Source organism: Nyctereutes procyonoides, unplaced genomic scaffold, assembly GCF_905146905.1.
Source record: "Nyctereutes procyonoides isolate TBG_1078 unplaced genomic scaffold, NYPRO_anot_genome, whole genome shotgun sequence".
NCBI classification, from domain to species: Eukaryota; Metazoa; Chordata; class Mammalia; order Carnivora; family Canidae; genus Nyctereutes; species Nyctereutes procyonoides.
The window spans coordinates 12,499,294-12,513,122 of NW_026575117.1; the positions used below are offsets into that span (position 1 = coordinate 12,499,294).

The 13,829-nt window shown below is 32.9% G+C and overlaps 1 protein-coding gene across 1 annotated transcript in view; it reads left to right on the forward strand.

Moving 5' to 3' along the window:
- Window positions 1-13,829, forward strand: part of USH2A (usherin) — a 686,930-nt gene that overhangs the window by 99,233 nt on the left and 573,868 nt on the right. The window contains exons 9-10 of the mRNA XM_055333895.1: window positions 3,470-3,665; window positions 6,798-6,928. Of these exons, the coding sequence (XP_055189870.1) occupies window positions 3,470-3,665; window positions 6,798-6,928 (327 nt within the window). The remainder of the gene's footprint in view (window positions 1-3,469; window positions 3,666-6,797; window positions 6,929-13,829) is intronic.

A 13,829-nucleotide genomic window follows, 5' to 3' on the forward strand; every position in this document is an offset into this window, starting at 1 on the left:
TATATTTTTTAAAGATTTTATTTATTTATTCATGAGAAACACAGAGAGAGAAAAGAAAGAGAGAAAAGCAGGCTCCATGCAGGGAGCCTGACATGGGACTCCATCCTGGGTCTCCAGGATCACACCCTGCGTGGGCTTAAGGTGGCGCTAAACTGCTAAGCCACCAGGGCTGCCCAATTTGGCCATATTTAATAAAAATCTTTAAAAATATTTACTTTGCACAATTCCAATATACATGGATTTCAGTTACTATAGATAGATAATACCATGGTTCAACAAAATGGTTCAAATATTACTTATTATGGTATATTAACTGTAAGCAATTGCATAAAATACAGATTTAGCTGCTGGCTCTTCAGTCTACAAATTACTGCGGAAACAATGAATGCATATTGTGATCAGTGACTCATTGTGACTCTTCTCTCAAAGTCAATTGGGGATTGGTCAGTGCACATCCATTCAAAGAAGCTTATAGTTGTGCTGCTTCCTAGTCTGTCAGTAATAAACCCATGTGATGTTTCAGAAACATAAAAAAAAAAAAAAGGAATTGAACATTTCTTTCTTCACAGCAGAAATGGCTGTCCAGTGCAGTCATTTGAAAAATTTTATATATGCAGCTGAAGCCACTCAACAAAGGATAACTTAAAAGTGAGGACAGTGGTTATGAGGAATAGAATAAAGATGACAGTGAAAGCACAAATATTGAAATGATGGAAGTACATCCTTCCATACTTACAAAGCAATATAATCATTCACCAAGGCCTAGACAGGATGCTTGCTCAAAATGGAAAGTTATAGGATAAGAAAACAAGCAAGATTCCAGCTACTCATTTTTTTTTTTTACAAAGAAGTGCAACAATTTAATACTCAAAGTTTCAAATGTTAACTTACAGCCTACTAAATGCTAGTCTGTTATAATTTTTATTTCCTTTCATATTTATAACTGACAGTAAGAACATTTTTAAAATTTTACCTTCACTTTTTCCTTCTTTGATGTATTCCTTTCTTTTTGCTGATCCAAGTTTCTGACCTATATAGTATTTTCCTTCTTTCTAAAGAACTTTTAACACCTCTTGCAAGAAAATTTTACTGGCAACAAATTTCAATTCTTGTTTGAGAAAGTTTTTATTTCTACTTCACTTTTGAAGGATAATATTGCAGGGTACAGAATTCTAGGTTGGTGGCTTTCTTCTCTCAACACTTAAGTATTTTGCCTGATCTCCTCTTACTTGCATGGATCTGAGGAGAAGTTAGATATAATTCTTACCATTGTTCTTCCACAGGTTAGGTGCTTTTAAAACACTGGCTTCTTTCGGGATTTTTCCTTTATTTTGATTTTCTGTAGTTTGAAAATTATGGCCCGGGTATAGATTTTGTTGTTTTGTTTTGTTTTTGTTTTTGGTATTTATCCAACTTGGTATTCTCTAAGCTTCCTGGATCTGTGGTTTGGTGTTCAACATTAAACTGGAGAAATTTTCAGTCATTACTTCAAATATTTATTCCATTCCTTTCTCTCTTCTTGTTATTCCTATTATGTGTATGTTATAACTTCTAGTTGTCCCACTGTTGGATTGTCTGTTTTGTTTTTTCAGTTTTTGTTCTCTTTGCTTTTCAGTTTTTGAGGATTCTATTGATGTATCATCTACCTCAGAAATTCACTCTTCAGCTGAGTTGAATCTGTTAATAGGCTCATCAAAGGTGTTCTTCATTTCTGTGTGATCTCTGACATTTCTTTTTCTTTTTTTTCTTAGAATTTCTATCTATCTGCTTACATTGCCCATTCATTATTCTTGCATGCTGTCTATCCACTAAAGCCATTGACATTTTATTTTATTTTTTAAGATTTTATTTATTTATTCATGAGAGACACAGAGAGTGAGGCAGAGACATAGGCAGAAAGAGAAGCAGGCTCCTTGTGGGGACCCCAATGTGGGACTTGATCCCAGGACTCTGAGATCACACCCTGAGCGGAAGGCAGATGCTAAGCCACTGAGCCACCTGAGCATACCAAAGCCATTGGCACTTTAGTCATAGGTATTTTAAAGTCCTGGCCTAAAAATGCCAACATTCTTTACATATCTGATTCTGATGCTTGCTCTTTCTTTTTGAATTGTGCAGGTTTTTGTTGTTATTGTTGTTCTTTTTTGTTTTCTTCTCTGTTTTTTGGTTTTGGGGGATATTTTTTTTTTTTTTGCCTTTAGTGTTCCTTGTAATTTTTTCTTCATAGATAGATGATGTACCTTGTTAAAAAAAAAAGAACTGCTATATACAGGCCTTTAACAATGTGGTGAAGTGGGGGGAAGCACACTATAGTCCAACGATTAGGTCTTCATCTTTTAGTGAGCTTGTGCTTCTAGACTGTGAACTTCACATGTGCTTCTCTGTCTCTCCTACCCATAGGTGGAAAAAGATGACTAGAGTGTGCTGGGGTTAGGTATTTTCCTTCCCTAAGTTAGTTAGGCTCTGATAATACCCCAGCAGGTTAGGCTCTGGTTCACTAATTTCTCCTGAGGGCAGATATTATTAAGAAGAATAGTGAGCACTGATTATTTCAAAATGGTTTTCTCTTTCTACCAGAAGCACTAAGAAATTTTCTCCTGATATTTGCAGTAACAACCTGGCCCAACTCCTGGAAGTAAATCTCACAAAATATTGGGAGCCCCCATTATAACTAGGTCCCTTTGGAGTCTTCAATTTTCAGACTCATTCCTACCAAACCTCCAGCAATTTGTTAGTACAGTTAACTTTTGTCCTCCCCAGAATTGGTTCCCATGGAAGCTTCTGCTTGTGACTTGCTGCTTTCGTCACGGAGACTTTCTGTTATCCGTCAATCTGTCCTTCCAATCGTGGGGACTGTTTGTCCTATTTTTATCCCTTTAGAGATCCAAGGAGAGTTACAGATTTTTCAGTCTATTCAGTTTTCTACTTGTTAGGATAGAGTTGGTGACCCCAAGCTCTTCATTGTGGAACCCCAAACTGGAAGCCAAGTTTTAATATTTTGACAAAAAAATAAAGGTTATGGCAAAATCATAACTTTTCCCATTGGTTATTAAGATTGTTTTGTGGGGGATCCCTGGGTGGCTCAGCGGTTTAGCACCTGCCTTTGGCCCAGGGTGCGATCCTGGGCTCCCGGGATCGAGTCCCACGTCGGGCTCCCGGCATGGAGCCTGCTTCTCCCTCCTCCTGTGTCTCTGCCTCTCTCTCTCTTTTTCTCTCTCTATCATAAATAAATAAATAAATCTTAAAAAAAAGATTGTTTTGTGGTTTCAGCTCGCATGGTCACTTACCATTTAAATATTACCTGCCTATAAAATGCTTACTTCTGATTTATAAAACATTTTTTCAAAAGCAATAGTTGCTGGCTGTTAACTCTTTGATATTAGTTTTAAATCTAATGAAATGCCTGTTACAGAAAGAAAAAAATCACAGCTTTATATTTCTTTATTGTTCTGTTCCTTTATTGTTTCAGTGTGATCATTGCTTGCCTCTTTATAATGATAAGCCTTTCCAACAAGGTGACCAAGTTAATGCCTTCAATTGTAAACCCTGTCAATGCAACAACCATTCCAGGAGCTGCCATTACAACATCTCAGTGGACCCATTTCCATTTGAGCATCACAGAGGAGGTGGAGGGGTCTGTGATGATTGTGAGCATAACACAACAGGTAACTAGCCAATCATAGATAACAAATAACCAAGGCTGATTTGGCCTTTGAGGCTCATGTGTTTTATCCAATGCATGTCATTTTAAATTATGTTATTGCTATCTTACTTAAGAAAGTGTTTTGATACTGCACTATATGATTTCATTTACATAGAATTTCAGAAACAGAATAAATGAGCTAAGGAAAAAAGAGAGAGAAAAACCAAGAAGTGGACTCTTAACTATAGAGAACAACCTGATGGTGATCAGAGGGGAGGTAGGTTGGGGGCATAGTGAAATAGGTGATGGAGATGAAGGAGCACACTTGTGATGAGCACCCGGTGTTGTAGGGAAGTGTTGAATCACTCTATTGTACACCTGAAACTAATAGTACACTGTATGCTAGCTAACTGGAATTTAAATAAAAACTTAAAAATTGACACTGTTACGTTAGAAAACAAAAACTTGTTCATTAAACTTTCATAAATCCAAATAATCAGGTAGTTTTCAGAAATAACACTCTAATCTTCAACTATAGCTTTTCAGGAAAGTTCTATTTTTAAAAAAATATGTGGGATTTGATTAAACTATATTTTGAAAAACTCAAGAATTGTTAATTTGAGTATGTATAGTATATTAAGTTTCCTGTGTGACCTTGATCTTCCATTACATCTGGATTTTTGTGTAGTGATGTTTATGTTTATTCAGATTTGTCATGGATCCTGGTAATCTGGGAATGCTCTTTTAAAAAATGCTAATTAAATGCACAAGATGGGGATGCCTGAGTGGCTCAGTTGGTTAAGTGGCTGCTTTCAGCTCCAGTCATGATCTCAGGTTCCTGGGATGGAGCCCACATAAGGCTTTCTGCTTTGCAGGGAGTCTACTTCTCCCTCTCCCTCTGTTTCTCACTGCCCTGCTTCCTCATACTCTCTTTCTGTTTCTCAAATAAATTTAAAAAAAAACATAAAATAAAACAAATGCACAAGATGATTATCAAAGTCCTATTCTGAAAGCATACATTATTTTGACTCTTCATCAAAAATTACTGTTTTCTGAAGGGCTGGTATGTTAAAAGCAGAAATAGGCATCATCTCAATTTTACAATATAATGGCTCAAGTCTGATGGGTTTGAAAGTGTACCACTCTGAAGCTTTAATGGATTTATTAGATAATTATTTTTTGAAGATTTTATTTATTTATTTGAGAGAGTGTGGGAGCACAAGCAGGGGGAGGGGCAGAGTGAAGAAGCGAGAGGGAAGGAAATTAGAGCAGTAGTGACAGAGGTCTCTAGTAAGAAAAACAGATGTGCAATGGCCTAGAGGAGAGAGAAACATGGCACCCTGAAGGAATTGATGGGAGGGCAAATGGAAGATTGTATGAGAAGATGCTAAGAAGGAATGCAGTGGCCAGATCTAGAAGGCTCTATGAACCATGATAAAGGGTTTGGCTTCTATCCTCAGGTTAATAAATGCCACTTGAAGGTATTTTATAGGAATATATAAGTTCTATGTTTTTGAAAGACACATCTGGTTATAATAAAGTGGAGAATAGAGTGGACAGGGCCAAATGTGGTTTGGGATACTATGGTTCCATTTAAGAAATAATGCTGGAGTAATTTAAGGTGGTGTGGATAGAGAGAAGTGGATCCAAGAGGTAGGTGGAATGAAAAGTGGCAGCATTTTCTGGTAAAGAGTAGGGTGTAGGTAAGGGAAAGAAAGAGTCAAGACTCCATCCTAACATCCCAATTTGAGCAACAGGGTTAATGTTGGTGCCAGCCATTGAGAGAGTAAACACAAGAGAATCAAAGCTTAGAGAGAAGATGGCATGTTCTGTTTTGCCATTAGTGTTTCCAAGAGACAGGAAAAAATCCTGTGTAATTGGAAATAGTTCTGAAACTCTTTTCTTAAGAAAAAGCTTTTTGTGATGCATCAGAATAGATCAGTATCATCAATACACTTTAGGGGCATCTTATGCTTACCACAATTTGTAAGTGCATATTTATTCTTGTAATTATTTAATTAGAACTCATCTTACCCAATAGATTGTAAGATAGCTCTGTGAAAGGGGTATGATGTATATTTCACTTGCTACTGTATTCCTCAGCACTTAGCAGTGTGTGAAGCATGATTATCACTCAATAAATATTCACTGAATGATAAAAAGAAGAAATTTCTAGATTACAGATAGAAATTTGTGAGTCATCATCATATGCAAATATAAATAGTCTAGAAATATTACAAACTCACTTAATTTTTTCATTAGTTCATGGTCAATATCTATCTGAATGTGTTTTTTACTTGATTAAGTTATTTCTATAGTCTTCTGATATTGAGCCAATCTCAGCAATGTTTGACCAGAGAGTTTAAGGGGGAATTGATAGTCTTGAGTTTTCTTTCAGCTTCTTTCTGTGGTCCTATATGCTACTCACATTTACTTTAGAACTCCTCTCTCCCATAGTTTGGATATTTTCTTATATAAAGTAGCAAGAGAAAATTTCTAAATAATAAATTGTGAACTATAGGAATGACCTCATATTTCTAACATGTCAGGATATTCTACTATTTAATATGAAATTTATTTGGTATATCTAAACATAATCAATTTCTATTTTGCTATTTGAAATAAAAAATAATGGCCATAAGCAGCAGAAACATTTGCTTTTAATAATGTTAACTATGGAATAATAAATTATACTTAGAACAGTATCCTTTTTAGAAAACAAGATTTAATTCTTGAAAAATATTTCTAATACTACATGCCTACTTGCTTCCAACTGTATAACCATCATCTCCTTCACATATAAACATTTCTCATATTTGATTTAGATTAAGTGCCTAGTCCTAGAAATAAAGAAAAGTTTTAAGTTTAGAAACAAACTCTTTCACAGTGTATGAGCCCCAACAAAGCAGAGCTTTTTAGAAGTGTGGTATTATATAACAGATGGGAGTTTAATGAAGTAAAGCACAGTTTGTAACAGGTTCATTGTTTCATATGCTCTGGATCACTAAATTGGCAGGTAGAGATGAAAGGTGCATTAAAATGGACGTCCCGAAAATTATAGAATTCCCTCAAAGGAATACAGTCTTTAATTTTGAATTATGCAGCTGATTTTAATGAATTGGAAGTCATAAAGCATAACCTTTCTCCGACACAGGAAGGAACTGTGAGCTGTGTAAGGATTACTTTTTCCGGCCAGTTGGTGCAGATCCTTCCGCCGTGGATGTTTGCAAACCCTGTGATTGTGATAAAGTGGGCACTAGGAACGGTAACTTCCTCTGTGATAAGGTAGGTTTTCAATACTGAAGGTAAAGAATTGCCCGCCTTCAGAAACTAATTTGGGATATGTTCTATGAGTGAAATTGAGGTCTATATATATCAAGAGACCCTCTATGTGTGTGTTTGCTTTTCTAAGAGATGGTTGCTTTGGAAGTGTTCTTTTGCAACTTTTAATGTGAAGTATAAGGCAATGTACCTGGGTGGTCCTTTGCATGTAAGAAAGGCTCACTCTGTTTTTAATTTTAAATTTGTCGAAAATATTGAGAGGGGAGTGATTTCAGGTAAACTAGGAAGTGAATTGAGTCTACGTCTTGGCATTATTGGTGAATTAATAAAAATGATTCACCTCCCAAATTCCATAGAAGATAGTATACAAAGGTCACTTACATTTAGATCCAAATGGAAATTAAAATAGTAGCCCTACTTCTAAATTTCTTATTCCAGCCTTCTCTCTTAACAGTACAATGGGTTTTTATAATTTTATACATTTTTATTACTGACTTTTCAAATGTTGGTGTTTGACCTACATGAACCCAGATTCTAACTGACCTGGGCCTATATAGCATAGCCTACTTCAAGTCAGAAAGCAGAAAAAGCAACTCTGTATCTAAATGTGTTATCTTCAGCTGGAGCTTTTTACCTGTTCTGATAATACTAATACGTAAAACTATATAAAGGGCAAATTTACTTTAAAGAATCAATTCAGTGATTGTATTAATTTTTAATAATTACATATTCCCTTATAAATAATTGAGAATGCACTAGCTAGAAACGTAAGCCCACAATCTAGTTAAAGAAAAAAAAATAAGTTATAGCATGAAGATAACTAAGTTCAAAGCAAAATATATTGGTCTTATAACCTTCAGTATACATTCAAAACTGCTTTAACAAATAAAAGCCAAGTATAAAGTTGGCCAAAACAACAATTTGAAGAACTTCAGAGTGAGTTAATAAAAGAACATTATATATTTTTTTGGAAAGCTTAAGAGTAGAAAAATAACTAACAGATACTTTCTAAAAATTTTATTTTTTTATATTAAGGAACTAGTTTTTGAGAAAGTCATATTACAATTTTGCACATTTTGATCTGTAAAGACTGTCTTTACACATCTCCTCTTTACAAATCTGCCAAGAATATTCAGCATGGATATTTTTTGCTTGATACTCAAATCTCAGCCCAAAGATTGATATATCCTTTAAGATGTCTTCACTGCTCACACAGTTATAAACATTTTCAAATTACTTTCTTTTACATTATTCCATATTACTTTCATTAAACCCTTTATGGAATTAATTTACTTTTTTGTCTTTTTCTGTCCAACACAAACAGAACAGTTTCAGTAACATAATGAGCACCCAATAAATATTTGTTTAAATAAATCTTGAGTGTCTGAAGCAAGATTCTGAGTACTGACCTCACAGTCAGATGATTATTTAGAATAGCTATTACAATATGAGCATTATATAAAATTTTCACTTAAATAATTTTTCTCCCTGAAAATTCAGGGTCAAGTAGCTTTGGTGTATAGTATTGAAAAAAACTATGAACTAAAGTTCTACCTCCTGAGTCTCATTTACATGTCTGCTTCTAAAAAAAATTCACTTCAAGTATAATAATATACATATGGCAGACATAAAAAGAATGTAATCTCAATTTTATACTATGCAAATATTAACCTAAAAAAAGCAAGACTGGCTATATCAATATCAGGTAATGTGGAGTACAGACAAATAAAATGTCCAGCGACACAGAGAGATATTATGGATGATAAGAGGACCATTTAAGCAAGAAGACATAGAAATTCTAAATGTGTATGTACTAAACTAGTAGAACTGCAATATATGTGAAGAAAAACTGAGAACTGAGAGGATAAAAATTTTAAAAAGTCAACATCTCCCTCAAGATTGATAGGAAAAAGAAAATTATCAAGAATATAGAATTCAACAATGTCTTCAACCAACAAGATCTCACATCTAGTGAACAGTTCACACAACAACAGCAGAATAAATATATAATACACATATAGAAGATATCCTGGGATATAAGGCAAGCTTCAATAAATTTAAAATAACTGAAATCATACAGAATATATTCTTTGACCACAATGGAATCAAAATAGAAATCAAACACAGGCAAACAAAAAATATCTCCAATCACTTGGAAACTAAACAACACACTTATAAATTATTCATGGGTCAAAGAGGAAGTCTCAAAGGAAATTAAAAAGACAGTGAACTGAATAGAGATAAAATATAAAATATTAAAATTTGTAGTTGCAGGTAAAGCAGTGATACAAGGGAATTTTATACCATTCAGTGCTTGCTTTCTAAAAGAGGAAGTCTCAAGTCAATAATCTGAACTTCTACTTCAGGAAATAAGAAAAAGAAGAGTGAAATAATCTCTAAGCAAACAGAATAAATGATATCATAAAGCTAGAGCAGAAATCAATAAAATTTAAACAAAAACAATGGAGAAAATCAATGAAGAAATGGAAAGATAAATGAAATTTACAAGCATCTTCTAAGACTGACAATAAAAGAGAAAACACAGATTACTAATAGAAATGAAACAAGAAGTATTGCTGCAGACCTTGCAGATATTACAGTATAATAAGGAAATAACTATCAACCACTCTGTACACATAGATTTTACAACTTTGGTGAAATAGAGCACATTCTCAAGAAGTGTAAATTGCCTATTCACCCAACATGAAATCAATAATTTGAATAGCCCTACAATTATTAAGGAATTTGAATTCATAATTTAAAATTTACAAAAAAAACCCCTCCAAACCCAGATGGTTTCACTATAAAATTCTACCATTTAGAGTAATTAACATGAGATATATATATATATATAGTGTGTGTATATATATATATTTTACAGCAAAATCAAAGAAGAAAGGTGCTTCTTAACTCATTCATGAATGTATTATCCTGATATCAAAACCAGACAGACAGTACATAAGAAAAACACAGACAAATCTCCCATATGAATAGAGATGCCAAAATGCTTAACAAACATAGCAAATGGCTATTCAGCAATATTTTAAGAAGAATTAAACACAAAGACCAAGGTTGTTGTATTCCAGGAATTCAATGCTTATTCAATATTTCAAAATCAAATGATACAATACACCTTATTCACAGGCTAAAGAAAAAATATATGATCATAATAATGGATGTAGAAATATATTTAATGAAAGTCAGTACCCATTCCTGATAAAAACTCTCAGAAAACTAAGAACTTCAACTTCAAAATGAACTTCTACAAAACAGTACCTACCTGCAGCCAACATCCTCCTTATAAATGGAAAACTGCATACTTTCACCTAAGTGGGGAACAAGACAAGTTTGTCCATTTTCATTACTTGTATTCAACATAGCACTGGAAGGATTAGCCAGTACATTAAAGCAAGAAAAGGAAATAAGAGGCAGTAAGGGGAAAAAAAAAAACTTTAACTTTGCAGATAACACAATGATCCAATAGAAAATCCTGATGAATTTACGAAAAAACCCCAAAAATCTGCTTTAAGAATTATTAAGTGAGCTCAATAAAATTGCAGGATGTAAGATCAACATACAAAAAATAAGTATATTTCTATAAGCTAGGAATTAATTTGCAGACATAAAAATAAAAATATAATACTATTTGTAATTGCTCAAAATGTACAGAATTTCTGTGCTAAATTCCAAAATATGCTGATAAAAGAAAGTAAAGAACATCTAAATAAATGGAAAGATATTCTGTGTTCCTCTGATGGAAGATTCAATGCAGTTAAGGTATCAACATTTTTCAAAGTAATATATGAGTTATTATAGAAAATTCCTATCAAAATCCCAGGAAGAATTTTTTTGTAGATACAGTAATAGGATGCTAAAATTTATATGGAAATATTATAAAATATAATATTTTAAAAATAATCTTCATAAATATATAGTATTTAACTATTTTACTATTTATTTTTTTTAAAGGCTTATTATTTTATTTTATTTATTTATGATAGTTACAGAGAGAGAGAGAGAGGCAGAGACACAGGCAGAGGGAGAAGCAGGCTCCATGCACTGGGAGCCCGATGTGGGACTCGATCCCGGGTCTCCAGGATCGCGCCCTGGGCCAAAGGCAGGCGCCAAACCGCTGCGCCACCCAGGGATCCCCTATTTTACTATTTAATATTTATATATTAAAGATAAAATATAGTATTAGCATATAAGTTTTAGTGTAGCTAAAATGATTTCAAACAGGAGAATAAAATGGGAGGAAACATTCTACCCAACTGCAAGAGTTATTGTGTAGTTATATTAATCAGAATTTTGTGGTATCGGAGTAAGGATAGACAAATAGGCCAATGTAATAGAATAGAGCAATCAGATATAGTCCTACATAAATATGACTAACCAATTTTTGATGAAGATATAAAGGCAATTCAGTGGAGAAAGATAGTCTTTCAACAAATGATCCTCTAGTACTTGCATATTCACAGAAATGAACACAAAATTAATTACAGATTTAAATGTAAAATGTAAACAAATACAACTTAAAAAGATAAAATTTGGGGGACATAAGGCTTTTTTTAAAGAGTCCTTAGATATGACACCACATATATAATCCATAAAAGAAAAATACTGATGAATTAGACTTCATCAACATTAAAATTTTTGCTCTCAAAAGAATCTCTTAAGAAAATGAAAAGGCAATAAGGAGGGAACTGAATGTATGGAGCATTGGGTGGTATATGCAACTGATAAATCACTAAGTTCTATCCCTGAAACTAATAATACACTCAATGCTACCTAAATTGAATATTTAAATAAAAATTTTAAAAAAAGAAAATGAAAGGCAAATTACAGACTGAGAGAAAATTTTTGCAAACTGTATATATAAGAAAGAAACATATCTAGAATATATAATGAATTCAGCATTTAGAAAATGACAAATGTAAAACACAAGTGCTATCTAATCAGAAAATGGTCAAAACCTGAAGAGATATATCACTGAACAGAATATGCAGATGGCAAATAATTTTAGGAAAAAACTTCAACATTTTCCGTTAGAGACATGCGAATTAAAACTACAATTAGACATCACAATGCAACTATTATAACTAAATAGTGACATTTCCAAATACTGGCAAGAATAAGAAGAAATTGGATCATATATTGTTGATGGGAATATGAAGTGGTCAAGACACTCTGAAAAATAATTTGAGAGTTTTAAAAGAACAAAATAGACATTTATCATACCACCTAGCGGTTCCACTCCTGGGCATTCATTCCAGAGAAATGAATATTTATGTCTGTAAAATCCTGTACATATATTTTAATAGCAGCTTTATGTATAATAGTCAAAAAAAGGAAACAGCTAAGAAGTTTTTCAAGGGGGTGAATGGGTGATCAACATGTAATGCATCTATACCACAGAATACTACTCTGAAATACAAAGAAAAGAACCATTGACACACACAACTTGGATAGATCTCAAGGGCATTATTCTAAATTTAAAAAAAAAGCCTGTCTCCAAAAGTCTTATTCTATAGGATTCCATTTATGTAGTATTATCAAACAAAATTATAAGGATGAACAAATTAGCTGTTCCCAGAAGTTAGGGATGCTGAGGGAAAGGAGATGGGCGTGAGTATAAGTGAATATCAAAGGGAAGATCACTGTGGTATTTGAACAGTTCTGCATCTTGATTGTGATGGTAGTTATACAAACATACACAGTGATAAAATGGCATAGAACCATACAGATACATTATACAAATGTCGAATTCATGGTTTTGGTAGTGTACTATAGTTGTGTAAATGTAATCATTGGGGAAAAGTTAGCAAAGAGTATGTTACTTTTCTATACTATTTTTGCAGCTTCCTGTGCACTTAAAATTATTTCAAAATAAAATTATAAGAAAGACACAGATACAAAAAATATAATCATATTGACATCATCAGGAACTAACATAGCTTGAAGACAATGGAGAATTACCTTAAAAATTCCAAGGGAAGACATATTGAAGGAAAATTCAATATGCACTTCGAATCAAACTATCACTTCAGTATTAGGTTAAACTCTCTTTTTGTATTGATAAATGGTCAGAATGTTACCACTCATGAAATCCATATTAAAATATTTCATATACAAAATGAAAAAGTACAAAACAAAGAATAACATGAAACATAAGAAATGATAGATAATTATGATCCGAATAAATAAAGGTAAAATATATTTTAAAATAATCTAGTGGTCTTTGTGGTCTTGAAGCATGCTTTAAGTAAATATTTGAGGATCTAACTGTATTCTTTAAATCATTTTTTTTGTTTGTGATAAATAATATTTTCATGCCAAAATGGCAGTCAATTTTGTTTATATTGGGTATAAAGCTCAACCGATAGACAAAGAATAGAAGACAGAATGACTATGAAATGAAAGAAAAATACTCTAAAATTGAATTTCTGTAGATGGAGAGATATAAATTTGGGGGTGGTGAATTAAGAAGAAATAGAAGAAAACATGTATTATTGTCTCTATCTTTCAAGTAGAAAGTCAATTTATTATTTTTAGGTATGTTATTTAGAGTTCCAAAAAATAACCAGTAAGAACTAAAAATAGTAATACAACCAAAAAACTTCAGTGAAAAATTGGGTACTTTCCTCCTAAGATCAAGAACAAGACAACAGTGTCCCCTATTATCACTTCTATTCAACATTGTACTGCAAGTTCTAACCAGGAAACTTAGGCAAGAAAATGAAATAAAAACCATCCAGATTAAAAAGGAAGAAATAAAACTACCACTGTTTACATGTAACATTATCTTGTAGGCAAAAAAATTCCAAGGAATCCGTTAAAAAGCTATCGGAACTAATAAACAGCAAGGTTCTGCAAGGTTGCAGAATACAATATTAATATACAAAAA